This window comes from Scyliorhinus torazame, unplaced genomic scaffold, assembly GCF_047496885.1.
Source record: "Scyliorhinus torazame isolate Kashiwa2021f unplaced genomic scaffold, sScyTor2.1 scaffold_489, whole genome shotgun sequence".
Classification (NCBI taxonomy): domain Eukaryota; kingdom Metazoa; phylum Chordata; class Chondrichthyes; order Carcharhiniformes; family Scyliorhinidae; genus Scyliorhinus; species Scyliorhinus torazame.
In genome coordinates this window covers 103,534-124,750 of record NW_027308216.1, presented here as the reverse complement: position 1 = coordinate 124,750, position 21,217 = coordinate 103,534, and the positions used below count along the sequence as shown (strand labels likewise).

Here is a 21,217-nt window from a genome sequence, read left to right as displayed (position 1 = left end):
GGCCTCTGTTCTGCTCTTTCCCACACGAGGAAACACACTTTCTGCATCCACTCCATCAAAGCCTTTCAGAATTTAAAAATTCTCGATACGGCCATCACTCAGCCTTCTCTTTTCAAGAGAAAGGGGACTCAACTTGTCAATACTTTCCTGATATGTAAACTCAACATATTTTTGCTAACATCCTTCTGTACCCTCTCCAGTGTCTCTATATCTTTTATTCAAAGTTTGGCTTCATCCGGGTCCCTACAGCTTTAGCATCACTCCCCAACTTTCCAACTCTATTCCTCTGAACATTAAACCTAATGCTTGGCTTACCTTTTTTATGGCCTTGATATTTTTTTGGCACAACTTTTAGTGATTAATCCCATTAATTAATTGTTTTAAATGATGGAAGAGGAACAGAATTGTTTTGGGTGAATGTCCCTTCATTATAACTGGAAAAAGTTAGAGTCGTAATAGATTTTCAGAAAATCTATTAATAGAATAGAATAAATTTACAGAAAGTGGGGAGATTCATAGTTTGGCTCTTTACTTGTCCCAATATCTTCTCCCCTGGCTTTGCACGATCATCCTGTTTGTCAATGAATCACTCCTAAAATCTTTTCCTTTTGTTCCATCTTCTCCTCAGCCTGCCTTTTCACTTGCCCAAAACCATTTTAAAATTTGTTTCAGGGACGTGGGTATCGCTGGCTAGGCCAGCATTTATTGTCCATTTATAATTGCCCCTCGAGAAGGTGGTGGTGAGCTGTCTTCGTGAACCGCCGCAGTCCATCTGGTGTAGGTACACCCATGGTGCTGCTAGGGATTTCCAAGAATTTGACCCAGCGACAGTGAAGGAACAGCGATATATGTCCAAGTCAGGGTGGTGAGTGACTTGGAGGGAAACTTGTAGATGATGCTGTTTCCATGCTGCTGCCCTTGTCCTTCAAAGTAGCAGAAGTTGCAGGTTTGGAACGTGTTGTTGGTGAGTTACTGCAGTGCATCTGTTATATCTCTGACTTTTTCCAGTTCTGATGAAAGTTCGTTGACTTGAAACATGGGCAGAATTTAATAGTCACGACAGTGGGTCCAAGCAACAGCTGGAGAGTCAGTGACAATGTTGCTGTGGTCAGTTCCAGGAGCCCCGTTAGAATCAATTCCCAATAAGGCCATATGTTGGCTGCCATTGCGGTTCCCAGATCTAGAGGTGGAAATTTTCCAAGGCAGTGTCTTGAGCTGATGGAGGCTGACAGCTCTCCAGTACTAGGAACATCACTGGAAATGGTGGTCACTGGCCAGTGCTGCTGGAGGCCTGGGGATTAAATAGTCACTGGAGTCTGGGAACTCAGGTAGATAGGATGGAATTGTCAGGGAAGTCCCATCCAGCGAGGGAGGAGAGGGGAATCATTGTAAAGGGCAAGAGGGACCTTCTATTGGGCACTGGATGCCTGAGAAGAAAAGAAAGATGCCACAAGGCCACAGGAATACCCTCCAAACATTCCCTGATGGGAGTACACGGTGTGGTCCCTGCCCGGTTCAAGTTGAATACAGGTGGCTACAGGATGAGTGGCCAAGCTTGACACCTGTCAACCCAGACTTAATTGGGGCTAGTCAGACAGGCAGTGGGGTCGCCACTCTGCACTTTCCAACCCCCTTATGTTCTGCCCCACCTCTAGGAGGGGAGCATTAAATTCCACCCATCAGCTCTGCTTCTCTCTTCACAGACGCTGCCCAATCCAGCATTTCCAATTTTTACTTCAGATTTCCAGCATCCTCTGAATAGTGCTTCTCATCATCGCAATTTAACACAATTTGGACCAAAGAATCATCATCTGATTTTCACTTATTTTCTTTCCTCCCTTTGAAACTGTTTTTCATTTGGTTCCTGCTCCTGTGAAGTAACAGCTCTGTGACGATGCGGGAGAACGTGATACAAAATATTGATGTCTTGCATTTAATCTCTTCAAACATTAGCATACAGATGTGGAATGTATTCACATGAAATGTCATTGTGCCATATTACAGAGCAGGGGCTAATATGTTTAAAACATATGTTACACCTCCGTTGAAATGATGGAAATTAAGCATGTATATGCTAATGACTAAAGACAACTTTCAAGACATTTTTGTCTGTAACTCTGTCATGGATCCTCACAGCTGATTGGACCTGTGATAATGACACCAATGAGAATGATACTGTGGGAATATGCCAGGTGATTTGAACCTAACCAACTGTGTGAAAATAAAGCAATCAAGTTGGGTGACTTTCAAAAAGAATGTTTTCAGAGAATTATATCTTTGAACCAGCTTTATCATCAACAGTAAATCCATGGTCACATTGAGTTAATTGGTTCATTCATTCATGAATTTGTCTCTGCAGCAATAAACGCATTGTTTCAGCAATAGGGAATTACTTAAAAATATGCTCATTTTCAAATTAATCAGTGCACTTAAAGTGCATTTAGGATTTATTTTTTAAACTTTAAAATATGTGCATTTCTTGATTTCTAAATTCATACCTATATTCATGTATTTTTCAATTCAAGATTGGCTTGTGCACTTATTCAAAATAACAGAGCTAATTTTCAGCTCTTTGACCCACATATTGAAATTAAACTTTCAGTTTGAGCCGTGCTTCTAAGATGCCAGTCACTGCGCCAAGGAGTAACCTAGCAACCATTGCAAACACCACATCAGCTGCACGGGGGGCTCACTGTTACCTATCTCCTCTTACACAAAGTACAGAGCCAATTAAAGACAAGGTGAACAAGTTGACACAGAGGATAGTTGCAACATGGAATTCTCTGTCAGAGAAGCTGTTAAAGGGAAGGCATACATTCTTCCAGAAGAGAATGAGATGGTCGCTTGAATAGGGGAATATTAAAGAGGTGAAGAATGAAGTGAATGATAATAATAATAATAATCACTTATTGTCACAAGTAGGCTTCAGTGAAGTTACTGTGAAAAGCCCCTAGTTGCCACATTCTGGCGCCCGTTCGGGTGGCCGGTATGAGAATTGAATGGCATTGTTCTGCAGTACAAGTCAGCTGTTTAGCCCACTGTGCTAAACCAGCCCCTAAATAGGGAATAAGGTGTGAATAAAGGAAGGCTTTGTGCTTTGCACTTGCTTCGGTACTTATGAATCTTTAATCCTTGCAATTATTGGCCAGAGCTGCGATCTACTGGGGGGAGGGGGGGACAGGGGGGGAGCGGGGCAGGGGGGGCGGGGGGGGGATGGGGGGGGGGGTGAGGGGGGGAGGGGGGTCTCGCCCTGGTGATTGAGGGTCCCAAATGGTCAGACTCTGGGCAGGGTGGTACTTTGGCACCTGTGATACTACCTGGCTACTGTGGCACGGCCAGCCTAGCAGCATGGCTGTGCCACCTGGCAACTGGACTGTGTCAGCTGGGTGCCACCCTGCCACTGCCGGGGTACCAGGCTAGTGGTGTCTGGGTGGCAATTGTCCACTGCCAATGTTCGGGCCCGGGGGTGCCCTGCCCTTATCAGGTGAAGTGTGGGTGGTGCGAGGATTCCCTCATTGGTAAAGTGGGGTGTTGAGGTGGTCCAGAGGTAGTGGTGGTGAGTTCAGCGATTGGGGCACCGTTTTGTATGCAGCTGGTTGGTGCCGGAAATGGGACTAAGTGTGACCTCAGCGGGGCGTTTCTCTCCGGGCCCAAGAAATGAAGCAGAGTCCCATTAAATAGCGGGTTGTTCTCGCTGCTGCCAGCTCCGGGAAACACCCCACCAAACATGCCCGACGCGGGAATCTATTTCATTTTCTTTAAATCGGCCCATAACCCAGAAATGATTGTGTGCAAAATTAATATCAAATTCCTCTTTCCATCATAAATTTTTATCGAGATGATTACCAGTTTAAAATGAGGAAATCGGGGGCCAAAAATTATTTTTCTTGCGTCTGGGACTTCGAGGGAGAGACTTTGTGGGATAGCATAGAACATACAGAGCGGGAGGCCATTCGGCCCATAGAGTCTGCACCCACCCACTTAAGCCCTCACTTCCACCCTATCCCCGTAACCCAATAACCCCTCCTAACCTTTTTTGGTCACTAAGGGCAATTTATCATGGCCAATCCACCTAACCTGCACGTCTTTGGGCTGTGGGAGGAAACCGGAGCACCCGGAGGAAACCCACGCAGACACTGGGAGTACGTGCAGACTCTGCACAGACAGTGACCCAGCGGGGAATCGAACCTGGGACCCTGGCCAGTGAAGCCACAGTGCTAACCACTGTGCTGCCCAAACATAAAAGAGGTGATAGTGAATCCACAGCTCAGGTTCCATCTGTTAATGTAAGCCTACTTGTGACAATAAAGATTATTATTATGAAGATTATTATCTACCTCTGCCCAGCCCTGTTGTTTTAAAGTGAATGGAGGCGAAGTTCAACAGTGCAATAGTGCAATGCACCATTGTCCATTTTCCCTTACTGCACTGAACCTTAATTACCTCAGTTATTTCTTATTAACACCTGGGGCGAAATTCTCCGCACTCGGCACGATGTCCGCCGACCGGCGCCAAAAACGGCGCGAATCAGTCCGGCATGGCGCCGCCCCAAAGGTGTGGAATCTTCCGCACCTTGAGCGGCTGAGCCCTAACCTTGAGGGGCTAGGCCCACGCCAGACTGATTTCCGCCCCGCCAGCTGGCGGGAAAGGCCTTTGGTGCCCCGCCAGCTGGTGCGGAAATGACTTTGCCGGGCCGCTCACGGCATCCCCGCGCATGCGCAGTAGAGGGGGTCTCTTGCGCCTCCGCCATGGTGGAGACCGTGGCGATGGCGGAAGGAAAAGAGTGCCCCCACGGCACAGGCCCGCCCACGGATTGGTGGGCCCCGATCATGGGCCAGGCCACCGTGGGGACCCCCCCCCAGGACCCCGGAGCCCGCCCGCGCTGCCTTGTCCCGCCGGTAAGAGAGGTTGTTTAATCCACGCCGGCGGGACTTCGGCCCATCCGGGCCGGAGAATCGTGGGGGTGGCCCGCCAACCGGCCTGGCGCAATTCCCGCCCCCGCTGACTATCCGGTGCCCGAGAATTCGGCAACCGGCGGGGGCGGGATTCACGCCAGCACCCGGCAATTCTCCGACCCGGCGGGGTGTTGGAGAATCTCGCCCCTGTTCTGGAAGAGAGCCAGAATAGAGAGACTTCTCTGACATTTCCAAATGTGATCCAATAATTTTGAATGTGTTTGGTTACTTCAAGATCCTCTTCTAGACATGAGAACAGTTGTTGATGGGCTGGAAGGAATCAGCATGCGCTATAGTTGTATAGGAATCTTGTCAGTAAAACTCCTAATCATTGAAGTCGAAGTGGGGTGCTTTTTATCAACATTTTGGGGGACCCCAATCTCCCGTGTGGAAAATCTCAGTTCAGAATTATCTCATGAATACTATTCAATGTTGACAGTATTTACCAATTCAGTTCAACCCGTTCTTCATAACGCTGGAAAGTGACGCACCCGTAATCGCGCGATTGTCCGCCTGTGATTCTGTCGGATTGGTGGAGGGCGTGGAGAATCAGGTCCCTTTGTAAAATTCTAACCCGTGGTTTGTGATATAATATAAACAGCGGCAGCCCAAACCAATGGGGTTTCCATGTTAAATGTGAAAAGCGATACGATTGAATGTGTGCCAAAGCAGTTCGCCAGAACGCCCATTTCTGCAGTATCAGATGTGGTTGGTAATATTCACAGGTACATCATTACCTTCATTATCCCGAAGTGTAAAATTTGGGTTTGGTGGAAAACCCTCCACAAAGGAAAAGTAAAATCTTGGTCCATTGGCGAAGTCATCCTTATCAACAGCCCGTACTGTCTGAATAACCTGGAGACAATCAGACAATCACATGAACCTCAATGATATTTTCAATTTTGTTTAATATAAGTGTTGATACAATACACCAATTTCTATTCATGGATTTATGCCAAATTTGTTACACTATGGATTTTAACAACATTGAAACCTTATCACATATTTCTTCCTTTTACTCTGAATCCAAAAGAACCAAAAGGTGTAAATCATATCTATCCTGACATCTCCTTCCATATAGAACATAGAACCGCACAGCACAGAACAGGCCCTTCGGCCCTCAATGTTGTGCCGAGCATTGTCCGAAACCAAGATCAAGCTATCCCACTCCCTGTCATTCTGGTGTGCTCCATGTGCCTATCCAATAACTGCTTGAAAGTTCCTAAAGTGTCCGACTCCACTATCACAGCAGGCAGTCCATTCCACACCCTAACCACTCTCTGAGTAAAGAACCTACCTCGGACATCCCTCCTATATCGCCCACCCTGAATCTTATAGTTATGCCCCCTTGTAACAGCTACATCCACCCGAGGAAATGGTTTCTGAAAGTCCACTCTATCTATCCCCCTCATCATCTTATAAACCTCTATTAAGTTGCCTCTCATCCTCCTCTGCTCAAAGAGAAAAGCCCTAGCTCCCTCAACCTTTCCTCATAAGACCTACCCTCCAATCCAGACAGCATCCTGGTAAATCTCCTTTGCACCCTTTCCAATGCTTCCACATCCTTCCTGTAGTGAGGTGACCAGAACTGCACACAATACTCCAAATGTGGTCTCACCAGGGTCATGTACAGTCAGAGTGTCAGAAATTGACAGTGGTCAGTGGAAATGAAAATATCACTCATGTACCTGACCAGGTTTGGCATTCTCACAAAGAATTGTGTCATAATCCTCAGAAAGCTCTGGCATGTTGTCATTAACATCAAGCACTTGAATGGCAACCGGAACTTGAGTCAGCTGAGATGGGTTGTCTATGAGACATAAAAATCATCACAGAAATAAGTTAATGTCTTCTCTCCCACCCCTACGCTAATACATATGTTAGCACAATGCCATCAACGCGACTTTAAAGGATTCATTCATGAAAATCTGCGCTGGAAAGCATGGGTTTCCTCCACCACCAATCAGCTGCAAACTGTGTGGTCTCAACTTCCTGATGGCTACTGGGCATGGATGAGATATCTCACTCCCAGCAGAGACTCAAAGCATTTGGGCCATGATTTTAAAAAGGCTCTCCTGGTTTTAAGATGTGCGTTATTTAGTAAGATGGAAATCCAGCTCATTGTTGGGTTAATGTTATTTCTCTTGGCTTGTACACATCGTTGATTAGTAATTTTGCGACGAATTATCAAACATAAAGCTCTGACTGATTAAATGGATGGAGAATTTAATGTCGTCATAAATGTTTGGGTCACAGGGATGGGTGGACGTGGCTGGGCAGACATATTGAAGACAAGGGAAAGTAAAATCAGCTGGGGTGACAAAACGGACAGTCGATCCAATCCGATCCTGTCAAATTCCTGCCGGGTGAGTTACTTCAAAATGAGTCCAGGATTTTAACAGAGTAAATTTGCATTAGAAAATCTCAAGTTTTGCAGTAAGAAATGAAGCATAGATGGAAGAGTTTTCAACAAACTAATTCACACAGATGGCCAGACATAGGTTATTTAAAACCAAGAAAAACTTGTCTGCCTGAGGTTTGATCATTTTTTTGTACAACTTAAGTAAAACATTTAATCTCACCCTTACCAAGTTCTGACGCAATGACAGTGATGTTGTGCCAAGGTGTGAGTTCTCTGTCAAGCTGCTGCATTGTCCTAATAACCCCACTGTTTGCCTCTATGTTGAAATAGCTCTCTGCTTCCTCATTATGTTCCATGAAGTATCTAATTAATGGAAAGTATTTTAACATTCACAAAAAGGTACAGCCAGATAGAAAATAGCAATAATATTCGGAGCACAAAATAAATGTATTTGTTGAATAAGACTGAATCGGAATTATTTTTTAAAATTTTAAATAAATTTAGAGTTCCCAATTCATTTTTCCCAATTAAGGGGCAATTTAGCGTGGCCAATCTTTGCACATCTTTGGGTTGTGGGGGTGAGACCCACGCAGACACGGGGAGAATGTGCAAACTCCACACGGACAGTGACCCAGAGCCGGGATCGAACCTGGGATCTCGGTGCTGTGAGGCGGCAGTGCTAACCACTGTGCCACCGTGCTGCCTCTGAATCGGAATTATTGATTACATTGAAATGTGTCCTTCTGCTCATCTTAGTTCAACAACCATCTGTTTTAAACATCATTCCCTTTTTCAGTGATCTGGTTATAATAATAATAATCTTTATTACTTAAGAGAAATGTATTAATGTGAAGCAACTTGCCAAAATGATGAACAATATGCCGGAATGGAAAAGTTCACATTTTGTTACTCAGGAACTAGGGTTGAATAGAAAAATGAAAGAAAGACTTGTATTTCTCCAGAACCTGTCTGAAGCCCAGAACTGACCAAAGTGCCTCATCGCCAATGAAATATAGTTGGAGAAAACGTGGCAGCCAATTTGTACACATAAAGTGTCGACAAACAGCAATCAGGTGATCTGTTTTAATGATGTTAATCGAGGCATTAATATTGGACATGCCACTGGAGATGATCCACCCTCTGCTCTTCAAATAGTGTTGTGGAGTCACTTATATCCACCTTGGTGGGCCAATGGGACCGGCTGGATTAATGTTTCATCTGAAAGACAGTGGACGAGATCATGCGGCTATTGATGCCAACAGAATCTTCCTGTCCCGCCGACGGCACATTCCTGCCATGAGTTTTCCGGCAGCGTGAGGTGGATTCAATGGGAAATCCCACTCACAGCAACTGGGCCAGAAGACCCAGCTGCCGGCCAACAGCGGGTTGCTTCCCACCGCCGAGGAACATGCCGTGGGGAGGCCAGAGAATGATAACTAGCATCTCCAACAATGCAGCACTCCCTCAGTACCACACTGCTGTGTCAGCCCAGTTTGTGCGCTCTGGTTTCTCGGGGGAGACTTATTGAAAATCCTTCTGACTTAACGACAAGAATGTTACCCACTGAGACACGGCTGGCAAGAGAAATAAAGAGGAGTCAGGTCAAAAGCCGGACTGATTTCCGCCCCGCCAGCTGACGGGAAAGGCCTTTGGTGCCCCGCCAGTCGGCGCGGAAATGACTTTGCTGGGCGGCGCATGCGCGGGAGCGTCAGCTGCCGCTCACGGCATCCCCGCACATGCGCAGTGGAGGGGGGTCTCTTCCGCCTCCACCATAGTGGAGACCATGGCGAAGGTGGAAGGAAAAGAGTGCCCCCACGGCACAGGCCCGCCCGCGGATCAGTGGGCCCAGATTGTGGGCCAGGCCACCGTGGGGGCACCCCCGGGAGCCAGATCGCCCAGCGCCCCACCCAGGACGCCAGAGCCCGCCCGCGTCATCTGCTCCCACCGGTACGGTAAGTGGTTCAATCCACGCCGGCTGACAGCGGCGTTGAGAATATAATAGTGGGTTGACAGCGGCGGGACTTCGGCCCATTGCGGACCGGAGAATCCATTCCCGCCAACCGGCGCGGAGCGATTCCCACCCCCGCCGAATCTCCGGTGGTGGAGAATTCGCGACACGGCGGGGGCGGGATTCACGCTGGCCCCCGGCGATTCTCCGACGCGGTGGGGTGTCGGAGAATCGCGCCCCAGGTATTAATTCCGACCTCAGGTGACTGTGTAGAGTTTGCACTTTCTCCCCGTGTCTGCGTGGGTTTCCTCCGGGTGCTCCGGTTTCCTCCCACAGTCACCCGAGGCCGTAATCGAACCCGGGTCCCAGGTGTTGTGAGGCAGCAGTGCTGAGCACTGTGCCAACTGCTCTGCAATATTTCAAAGTTTTTAAATTGGTTTCTGGAACTTTTAATCTTTTCCATCCCTTTCCGACCTGATCAATCAGCTCCCCCTCTCCATCGGGGAATACTTTATTAGCTTAAGAACTAACTTACTTTATTTGAAATTAAAGTGAAGGATCTGGCTGAGGGGAAAACGAATGCAGCTTTGTTGAAAAAGAGCTTGACTCACCAACCAAAGTACAATTAAATTTAGTTATATTCACCACATTGTTTCAAAGATTTGTTGTCTGAATGACGCTTATAAAACACAGCCTGAAGCACTGAGTGTAAAGAATGGGTTGCATTCCAATTATCAGGAGTGGTTAAGCTCCTTTAGGATGCCCCCTAGTCTTGATTATATAATTTTGTTGCATTGAGAATATAATTCCAAAGATATTCACCAGAAGTTGGTAATAATTTGAACGTTTAAACCAAGAGCAATACTGCCTGAGATAATTCTTGGATCGTACTTCACTTCTCAATGGAACTTAAATTCTGTCGAGCAACATCTATAATAAATGTACAAGACATTAATCTACCCCCTCTTCTAACATTAAACACAGCTGACCACTCGCTGAAGGTCTTGAGGAGTCTTCACCTAAATTAAACAATCGTTCTTTCAGGGTAATCAGCATGGGAGTCAGCCTTAAGATGTATTCACTTACAGATTCAGCATTCTTAACCCATTCAGGTTCTCATCACACAGGAGCTGGTTTAGCACAGTGGGCTAAACAGCTGGTTTGTAATGCAGAACAATGCCAGCAGCGCGGGTTCAATTCCCGTACCGGCCTCCCTGAACAGGTGCTGGAATGTGGCGATTAGGGGCTTTTCACAGTAACTTCATTAAGCTTACTTGTTAGAATAAGTGATTATTATTATTATTTACATCCATTTTTATTCAGGAACATTCAGGATCTAACATTTTTTCGATTTTGCTCCACGAATGGAAGTAAAGTATGACAGGACACCATCTGCAGCTTCTGGGCCTTTATCATATCCCATATTTTCAGCTTTACTTAGGGAAGGTATCTGTCTTAATTCATTTAGAACATACAGTGCAGAAGGAGGCCATTCGGTCCATCGAGTCTGCACCGACCCACTTAAGCCCTCACTTCAACCGTATCCCCTTAAACCATTAACCCCTCCTAACTGACACGAAGGGCAATTGATCATGGCCAATCCACCTAACCTGCACGTCTTTGGACTGTGGGAGGAAACCAGAGCACCTGGAGGAAACCCACGCACACACGGGGAGAACATGTAGACTCCGCACAGACAGTGACCCAGCCGGGAATCGAACCTGGGACCCTGGCGCTGTGAAGCCACAGTGCTAACCACTCTGCCACCGTGCTGCCCTTTAATATTCTTACTGCTTAATATTTACCTGAAGAAGAGTCATATGGACTTGAAACGTTAACTCTGTTTCCATACATGCTGCCAGATTTGCTGAATTTATCCAACATATTCTGTTTTTACTCAATATGTTGTAAATTCACAGAACATAACTGAGTCATTCTGCCTCCCCAGTTTATGTGCTGTTGATCCCCCCCCCCACATTTTCATCCAACTCAATCAACGCCTCCTTCTATCCCTTTCCCCCGACTGTTTATCTGAATGCATCTCTCCAGTTCCTTCAATCACTCCCTGTGCTGGTGAGTTCCACATTCTCGCCATTCTCTGCGGCCAAGGGGTTTCTCCTGAATCCCTAATCCAATAAAGGCTAACACTGCGGATGCTGGGAATCTGAAATAACAAAAGAGAATTCAGGAAGGATCAGCCGGTCTGGAAAGAGAGAGACACAGAGTTAATGGTCGCAATCCAATGGCCACGCTGTACCCGCAAAGCAGCACACCGCAGCGCAGCATGGCGATAAAAGCCAGGAGACCCCGCTCCCGGGACTACCCGGCTCGCACCACCTTGCCAGATCTAAAGACGATCTCACAAGACATCACAATGTGAATCCCACTCATTTCGTGTCGGATCACCTTTTAACAAATCTGCATATTAAGGCGAGACAGCCAGTCTCACTTTAATGTGCAGATTCGCGAGGGACGGGATCAATCTCCTTCATCCCCGAGTCGTCGGGCGAGCGACGTTCCGCTCTGGTCTACACTAACGGGGACCAGATGGAGCGGCACTGGTTAGGGTCTCCCAGGGGATCAGAGGCCCCAGCTGCATGACCTTTGCGCAGGGTGCACTCTGGCAATGCCACCTGGGCGCCAGCCTGGCAATGCTTAGGTGCCAAGGTGGCACTACCAGACGGCAGGACCATTGTCAGGGTGCCAAGCTGGCATTTTCTGCATGGGTGTGATTGGGCCGGGGGTGCCTTGCGTGGGTGTTGGGGGATTTGGGGGTGGCTGGGGACTCTACCATAGTGCATTTGGACTTGGGGGTGGGGTCAGGGGTCCCTTCGCGGGCCATGGGGATAGGGATGCAATCTCGCTACACTGGGGAGTTCCAGCGAGCGAAGCCCCTCAGTGTACAGACTGGGCTATGCGAAGCTTCGCCCGCACGTTCCCCATGAGGCCCCTTATCAAACCCGAGTCGCGATTCACAGCCGTGTGTTTCTGGGTGCTATGAACGGCGGGAAACACGAGGCTAAACGTGCTCGCTTTGTTTCCAATCAGTTAAATCACGCCTAACGTTTCAGCTCCCTGAGTTCGGAGCTGTACGGTCAAAACGGTGGGTTGGTGGTGGATGTGGAGTCAATAGAGTGGGAGGAGTGAATTTAGTGAAAGTTAAGAGTGATATTAACCAACCAAACTGACCGTCTTAGCTGAATTATTTGAATGGACAGATGGAGCAACAGTTCGGCGACCTTCCTGATCACTAAAGTTCAACCTTTACCTATTGAACAGTTTACAGGACTCCTTCATTGTTTAATTCCAATGGGAACTTTCAGTAGAATGCTAGGATGTGAGGGGCTTGATCCAAGATGAGAGCGACCTCATTTCTGCTCTTGATATTTTTTGGCCTTGGTTTGTGAAATTTAAGATGATTGGATGTAGGCCGGCGAGACGCTTTTCAAACAGGCAGCTGTGCAAACACCTGAGGCCATCATTGGCATTGATAAATGTCAGGAGAACAATTGTTTAAATCAAGTAATGAGGTCCAGTGAGGAGGAGAGCATGGTGAATTCTGCAGACTGATCTGTTTAAGTTCAATCACATCCACCTTCTAATTGGCTGGCAGATTCTGGGGAAGGGACAACCTCGCTCAGAGGGGCTGGCACCAAGACTTCAGGCAACTAATTGCCTGGACCACACAGTGTCGAGTCAGGGTTTGCAGGGCTGACCAAGGCGGGCTCACCCCTGACTATGTGACTGGCGGGTGGGTCTCCACTTGTGTGTTAAATCCTGGACGTTAACTCTGATTTGCTCCGACTCACACATCCTGGTCGCTGAATATTTCCAGCATTTTCTCTTTTTATTTCAGATTTCCAGCACCCGCAGTATTTTATTCTTGCAAAGTTTTTGAAAGTTGTGTTGACTTCTGCAGTCTTTGCCCTTTATGTCTCATTTTTATTTCCCAATGGCTTCAGCAAAGGTGAGAGATGTGTCAGTTCTGGAGAGCACTTTTAACACACATCTTCAGCAACAGGTAAGTGCAGGGTCAGCTGTTGAGTAATCTTCCTTCGACACAGCAGGAAAAGAAATATGCTTTTACTGAACCTGAGAAGAAGACTCTTTAGTTCATGAGCCCTCCTACCCTGTTGGTTTACACTCTCTGCATCAAGCACAGGGTGAATACTTCACTAAAGTTAAATGACCACGAAGCAGAGATGAGTTTCATTCAGTCCACCTGACCTTGATCAAACCCCTGTGCTGGGACGGAGGACCCTGTGCTTAATCACTTTGTCACTCAGTCCTACTTTATTGGATTTTAATTAAAGACCAAAATTAGAATGATGGATGCGGACTGACATTTTATTTGGTTGGCAAAATATCCTTTCAATTGAAAAATGATCGTGCCCTTTAACCTCGTGCAAAGAAAAGAAAATTCTTTTTTCTTTTGTGAAAATGTAAGGTAAATTATTTCGACCTTCTCAAAATCTCACCTGTGTTCAAACATCAAAAACTACCAAGATTTGTTTCTGAGTAAAACACCTACAAACGTTACCTCAGCGACATGGTACCAGATACGGGACTGATCCAATGGCTATTGCGAAACCTTTGATCCTATCGCCTCCAAACAGGCTTTCAATTTAAAACGAATTAACGCCTAAATCTGGGCTATTTCCCTGAAATACATGAACTCATCAGTCAAGGCAACATGAATATTCTAAGAATTAATGCAAAGCCATTGAAATAATAAATTGAAATGCTTATATATGCCGTTATTCTACTAGTCTGCAGGCCTTAGATTGGACAGTAACAACCACCTGTATTTATATCGCACCATTAATGCAGCCAAATATCTCAAGGTACTTCACAGGATAGTCATAAAGCATATTTTGGTTCTGAACCAAACAAGGTGTATTGGGGCAGATTTCCTAAAGCTTGTCAAAGTTTTAAGGAGGATTTCAAATGAGGATATAGAGCAGAGAGTTGGAAAGGTTTATGGAGGGAATTCCAAAACGTGGGACCGAGGAAGCTGAAGGCATTGCCTCCAACAGAGGAAAAATTCACATTGGTGATGTTGAAGATGTCAGAATGCGAGGAGCACAGATATCTTGGAAGGTTTGGGTTGGAGGAGATTACAGAGACAGGAAGGGGCAAGGACCTGGAGGAATTTGAAATCAAAGTCTTTTCTATGAGTGAGATTCCCCTCCCACTCTGTGGCATGTTCTACAGCGGCGCAGGGTGCCCCCTATTGGCCGGAGGTGGGATCTTCTGGCCCTGCACCTACCCCTCCCCACCGGGAAACCCGCTGCAGGGGGTGCGCCATCGACTGGACCATAAGGTCCGGCCAGCGTGAACGGCATCCATTGTTTGACAAGCTAGCAATGCAGGTCATTGAGAATGGAGCTCCTGGACAGACGGGATTGGTGTGAGTTAGGGTATGGATTTAGATGTTTAAAACAGTTTTAGATGTTCTCAATCTTACAGAGATGCAAATGTGGGCGACTTGCTCGCAGTGCATTGGAATAGACAAGTCTTGAGTTAACAAAGGCAGGAGTGGAGCTTTGAGCAGCATATGCGCTGAGACAGAGGCAAGTCGAGTGCTGTTATGGACGTGTAACGAAGTGGTGTTTGTGATGGTGCAGCTAGATATTCGGAAGCTCATCTTGGGTAAAATATGATATAAAGGGTGTGAACCGTCTGGTTCAGCTAGGGAGAGCGATGGAGTTGGTAACTAAGGAACAGAGTTTATAGCAAAGGTCAAAATCTATGCATCCGCTTCACATTATCGGCAGTGGTGAACAGTGATTAGGCAGAATCTTCTGTGTAAACAAAACACACCCATTTAGTCCCAAATGGAAAATTTCTGTCATTCCAAAAGACACAAATGTATTGATCAGCTGGAATAAAGCGGCTGGTTTAGCACACTGGGCTAAATAGCTGGCTTTGAAAGCAGACCAAGGCAGGCCAGCAGCACGGTTCAATTCCCGTAGCAGCCTCCCCGAACAGGCGCTGGAATGTGGCGACTAGGGGCTTTTCACAGTAACTTCATTTGAAGCCTACTTGTGACAATAAGCAATTTTCATTTTTCATTTCTTTATTTTTATATCTTTTTGGAAAGCTCCGCGACGTCTGCGAGAGCAGCTCCCATTCTGCACTCAGCACTTTGCAAGGACAGCTTTTCCCTGCCATGTAATATTTTGCAGCTTTTTAAATGTCTCGATTCAACATAGTTAATATTGGCCTTTTTCTTTCAAACATACTGGAATTCTCAGCTTCCCGCCGCTAAGATTGGGAATCCCGATTGGGCGGAGAATCTTGTGTCGGGCCAGAAATGGCGTTGGCAGCGGGCAGCAGCCTTCGGCCCTGCCCTGCCGGCCATAGCGTGCTTCCCGCCGCGTACCGACGGGAACATGGCATCAGCTCCTTTGCATTAATTTGAATGTGATTAAAAGGCTGGAAGAGCGGGGCTGGATTCTACATTTTTGGGACAATGTCCCCGCGCTGTTGTAAAGCTGTGGCCCCTTCACACCATAAAAACTCCCGTCAAAAGGCCCCATATTCCCAGCCCTGCAGGGGGCGACTAGGGACCCGTCGGGAAGCTCGGGGAGGTCTCCCTCGGGATGGGTGCCCCCCCCTCGGGATGGATGTGCCCCCCCTCCTCGGGATGGGGGTCCCCCCTCAGGATAGGGGTATTTCCCCCCTCGGGATGGGGGTGTTTCCCCTCTCGGGATGGGGGTGTTTCCCCCCATGGGATGGGTGCCCCCCCCCTCAGGATGTGGGTGCCCGCCCCTTAGGATGGGGGTGTCTCCCCCCTCGGGATGGGGGTGTTTCCCCCCTTGGGATGGGTGTCCCCCCCCCTCAGGATGTGGGTGCCCGCCCCTCGGGATGGGGGTGTCTCCCCCCTCGGGATGGGGGTGTTTCCTCCCTCGGTATGGGGGTCCCCCACTCGGGATGGATGCCCCCCCCTCGGGATGGGGGTGTTTCCCCCCTCAGGATGGGTGTGCCCCCCTCGGGATGGGGGTGTTTCCCCCCTCGGGATGGGTGCCCCCCCCTCAGGGTGGGGGTGTCTCCCCCCTCGGGATGGTGGTGTTTCCCCCCTCGGGATGGGGGTCCCCCCCTCAGGATGGGTTCCCCCCCCTCGGGATGGGGGTGTTTCCCCCCTCGGGATGGTTGTGCCCCCCCTCGGGATGTGTGTGCCCCCCCTCGGGATGGGGGTGCCTCCGTCGGGATGGGTGCCCCCCCCTCGGGATGGGTGCCCCCCCCCTCGGGATGGGTGCCCTCCCCTCGGGATGGGGGTGTCTCACTCGGGATGGGTGTCCCCCCCCTCGGGGTGGGTGTGCCCTCCCTCGGGATGGGGGTGCTGTAGCTGAACCTCCCATTGCTGTTGCAAAGGATTAGAAACTCGTCCCTTGGGTTTCATTTCCAGGTTCCTGACCGTTGACTGTCGCCAATATCCTGGGAATGCTCCGAGGTCTCCTGATGATGGAGAGATTGATCTACCTGCCCATTTGGAAACCTTCATGTATCTGCGGAATAATCAGGAAGACGGGCCTCGATCTTTGGAGCACCAGGTGTTGGGACTCCTCATTATTATCTGCAGATTCCCAGTTCCACAGCAGAGGAAGCAGGAATGAACACAGCGAACCCCACAGAAAGGACACCAATGGCCAGCGGAACCTTCCTTGGCACACAGACCCTCTCAGAGTAACAGCCTCACAAGTGAGAATTTCAGCCAACTCACTCATAAGGATCAGGCAAGCGATCCAAGCCCAAACGCCAATTGTGCCCCATTGGTATCACGCGGTATGAGTGTATGGGTCCCGAACACACACGGAAATCCTGACCATCTCCCTGTCACAACCTCAGTGTTACACCCAGGCTCCACATCACGCTGTAGCCAAGCTCCTTGCAAAAGCACACATCCCTCCGTTACGCTCATCTGTAGGATCTGCCCAAACACCAACATCCTAACGTAGAGCCACGATCCAGCACAGTATGAACGTCTCCACCACACAATCAGCTACCACCATTCTGGTGAGAAGTTACCGGGCTCATCAATGGAGCCACCCACTGGGAGAGCCAGGGCCTGTTGTGGCAGTCACTGGTATCTCAGCTGGCAGGGACGGGTGATGAGAATAGAGGCCTCCCATCACAGACCGAGTGCAAGTCACTGATGGGGTCAGGGCTGCAGTGTCAGGTACACGATGTGGAAGGGACCGGGGCGGGGGGGGCAGGGGTGGGGGACGTGAGCAGTCAAACCCAGGATGACCGTGTCATTTGGGGGTTTCGAATGGTCAATGGAAGGATGACCTTGCTGACCGTTTCTGTCTCTTCCACCTCCCCCACACAGAGACATGGATTTCAGACAACAGTCAGCTTTCTCGCCATCTCCCTGGTCGCTGCTGCCATCGCGGATGTAAGGTGGCGAGAAGAACGAGGAAGATCCTGCACAACACGAACCTGCCCAGAACACCGGGAGGCAGCTGGTGAGGCTCAGGTGCCACCGTCCACGGGCACGCGGTGGAGGTGCGAAGGCAACACCGGGTCAGGCCCCGTTTCTACCTTCAGCGCTCGCCCTTCGAGCTGCCGGACCGCTTGTGTCTCCGTCGACTCCACCTCACCAAGGAGGCTGTGCACCACCTGTGCCGGATGCTGGCGGACGTGGCACTGCAAGAGTCAAGAGGAGGACACCCACTACCGGCAGCCGTCAAGTTGTCGGCTGTCCTCGAATTCTAGGCCTGTGGCATGTTTCTGGGTTCGAGCAGGCACCTGTGCGGGATTTCACTGACGTCCGCGCACAGATGCATCTGGAAGTCACGGATGCCCTCTATGCCCAGAGACCTACGTCCACCTTAACCTGGACCAGGCCCACCAGGATGCCCCGGCCTCTGGATTTGCTGCCATCACTGGTATGCCCAGGTCCAGGGGGATATTGATGGTACACATGTGTAGCACCGTCAATATGACGTGAGGCAGGTTGAGGTAATGTCGATTGAAGGCTTTATTAAGCAGAACTTTATCCCCAGCAGCGTGGTTACAGAATGCAGCTGCTGAGGGAAATGGAGGGAAAAACTGGGTTCTGAAACCGGCATTTCTGGGTGGAGTCCAGTAGGTGGCAGATCCTATCAGGACCTGGAATCCCTCCACCAATAGCCTGTCGACACGTGGTGTACCGTATTACTCCTAATACATACCATCACATTCACCCCTTGTTGAAAAAATACCCGGCGGGATGGTGGTTCGCATGGTGGTAGGGGTTTACAGAGTCGGTACTGTGCCGTAACTTTGAACAAAACACAAAATTATCACTTGAACTGGGCCAACGGGCCAAACAGGGTCGGCATGAAGCCATAACTATAACAAGACATAATAACTGAAAACGTTGAGAGTTAAAGTGATTCGATGAGCCGGATGGGCGCCCTGGTCGTCCTTTCCGATCGTCTCGGGCGTGGTGGTGATGGCGCTTGCTCGAGTCCCGTCGACTCTGGGAGCGTAGCGCTGTCCCCTGTGTCCTTACTCCTGGGCGGGTCTGGGAGGAGAACCGAACCCCCCGGGAAGGGGGTGGCTGCGGGATGAACCGGCGGGAGTGAGGAGGTGGTGATTGGCATTGGGGGTGTGTGGGTAGCTCCAGCGGGCGCCAGATCTTGCAGGGAGACAGTGTCCTGTCGGCCATCGGGGTACTCCACATAGGCGTATTGCGGTTTGGCGTGAAGGAGATGCACCCGTTCCACCAACGGATCTGACTTGTGCGCCCGCACATGTTTCCGGAGCAGAATGGGTCCCGGAGCTGCTAGCCAGGTCGGAAGTGGCGTTCCAGAGGAGGACTTCCTAGGAAAGAGGAGGAGGCGCTCGTGAGGCGTTTGATTCGTGGTGGTGCACAGCAGGGACCGGATAGAGGGAAGGGCATCCGGGAGGACTTCCTGCCAGCGGGAAATTGGGAGGCTCCTAGACCGAGGGCCAGCAGGACGGCCTTCCAGACCGTTCCATTCTCCCTTTCTACCTGCCCATTCCCCCAGGGGTTGTAACTGGTCGTCCTGCTCGAGGCTATGCCCCTGCTGAGCAGGAATTGACGCAGTTCGTCACTCATAAAGGAGGACCCCCTGTCGCTATGGATATAGTCGGGGAAACCGAACAGTGTAAAAATGGTACCAAGGGCTTTAATGACCGTGGACGCGGTCATGTCGGGCAGGGGATGGCGAAAGGGAAACGGGAGTATTCGACAACGACGTTCAGGAAGTACGTGTTGCGATCGGTGGAGGGGAGGGGGCCTTTGAAATCCAAACTGAGGCGTTCAAAGGGTCGAGAGGCCTTAACCAGGTGAGCTCTATCTGGCCTGAAAAAGTGCAGTTTGCACTCAGCGCAGATCTGGCAGTTCCTGGTGACTGTTCGGACGTCCTCGACAGAGTAAGGGAGGTTGCGGGCCTTTAGGAAGTGGTAGAAACGAGTGACCCCCCGGGTGGCAGAGGTCCTCGTGGAGGGCTTGTAGACGGTCCACTTGTACATTGGCACATGTGCCGCGAGATAGGGCATCGGATGGCTCGTTCAGCTTTCCGGGACGGTACAAGATCTCATAATTGAAGGTGGAGAGTTCGATCCTCCACCGCAAGACCTTGTTGTCCTTGATCTTGCCCCGCTGTGCATTATCGAACATGAAGGCAACTGACCGTTGGTCAGTGAGGAGAGTGAATCTCCTGCCAGCCAGGTAATGCCTCCAGTGTCGCACAGCTTCCACTATTGCTTGTGCCTCCTTTTCCACTGAGGAGTGGTGGATTTCTGAAGCGTGGAGGGATCGGGAGAAGAAGGCCACGGCTCTGCCTGCTTGGTTGAGGGTGGCCGCCAGAGCTACATCCGATGCGTCGCTCTCGACCTGGAAGGGGAGGGACTCGTCGATGGCGCGCATCGTGGCCTTTGCGATATCCGTTTTGATGCGGCTAAAGGCCTGGCATGCCTCTGTCGTCAGGGGAAAAGTAGTGGACTGGATTAGTGCACGGGCCTTGTCTGCGTACTGGGGGACCCACTGGGCGTAATAAGAAAATAAGCCCAGGCAATATTTCAGGGCTTTGGCACAGTGGGGGAGAGGGAACTCTATGAGGGGGCGCATGCGTTCAGGGTCGGGGCCTATCACTCCATTACACACTATGTAGCCCAGGATGGCTAGACGATTGGTGCGGAACACGCATCTTTCTTTGCTGTAAGTGAGGTTCAGGGCATGAGCGGTCTGGAGGAATTTTTGGAGATTAGTGTCGTGGTCCTGCTGGTCGTGGCCGCAGATGGTGACGTTGTCGAGATACGGGAACGTAGCCCGTAAACCGTGCTGGTCAACCATTCGGTCCATCTCTCGTTGGAAGACCGAGACTCCGTTCGTGACGTCGAATGGAATCCTTAAAAAGTGGTATAACCGCCCGTCTGCTTCGAAGGCAGTATAGTTGCGGTCACCGGGACGGATGGGGAGCTGGTGGTAGGCGGACTTGAGGTCCACGGTGGAAAAGGCCTTGTACTGTGCAATCCGATTGACCATGTCGGATATGCGGGGGAGAGGGTACGCATCTAGCTGAGTGTACCTGTTGATGGTCTGACTATAGTCGATGACCATCCTCTGTTTCTCCCCGGTCTTAACAACTACCACCTGGGCTCTCCAGGGACTGTTGCTAGCCTGGATGATGCCTTCCTTCAGCAGCCTCTGGACTTCGGACCGGATAAATGCTCAGCCCTGGGCGTTGTACCGTCTGCTCCTTGTGGCGACGGGTTTGCAATCCGGGGTGAGGTTCGCAAACAAGGAAGGCGGTTCAATCTTGAGGGTCGCGAGGCCGCAGACAGTCAGTGGGGGTATAGGGCCGCCAAATTTAAATGTTAAACTCTGGAGGTTGCATTGGAAGTCCAACCCTAGGAGTGTGGGCGCACAGAGATGGGGGAGGACATACAGCCGGTAATTTCGGAACTCCCTCCCCTGCACCGTTAGGTTAGCGA

The 21,217-nt window shown here is 49.7% G+C and overlaps 1 protein-coding gene across 1 annotated transcript in view; it reads right to left on the bottom strand.

Moving 5' to 3' along the window:
• The window catches only part of LOC140406353 (cadherin-18-like), a gene marked incomplete at its 5' end in the record, with an annotated part of 140,865 nt that overhangs the window by 23,396 nt on the left and 96,252 nt on the right, over positions 1 to 21,217 (bottom strand). Inside the window, 3 exons of the mRNA XM_072494450.1 lie at positions 5,693 to 5,810; positions 6,644 to 6,765; positions 7,544 to 7,680. Of these exons, the coding sequence (XP_072350551.1) occupies positions 5,693 to 5,810; positions 6,644 to 6,765; positions 7,544 to 7,680 (377 nt within the window). The remainder of the gene's footprint in view (positions 1 to 5,692; positions 5,811 to 6,643; positions 6,766 to 7,543; positions 7,681 to 21,217) is intronic.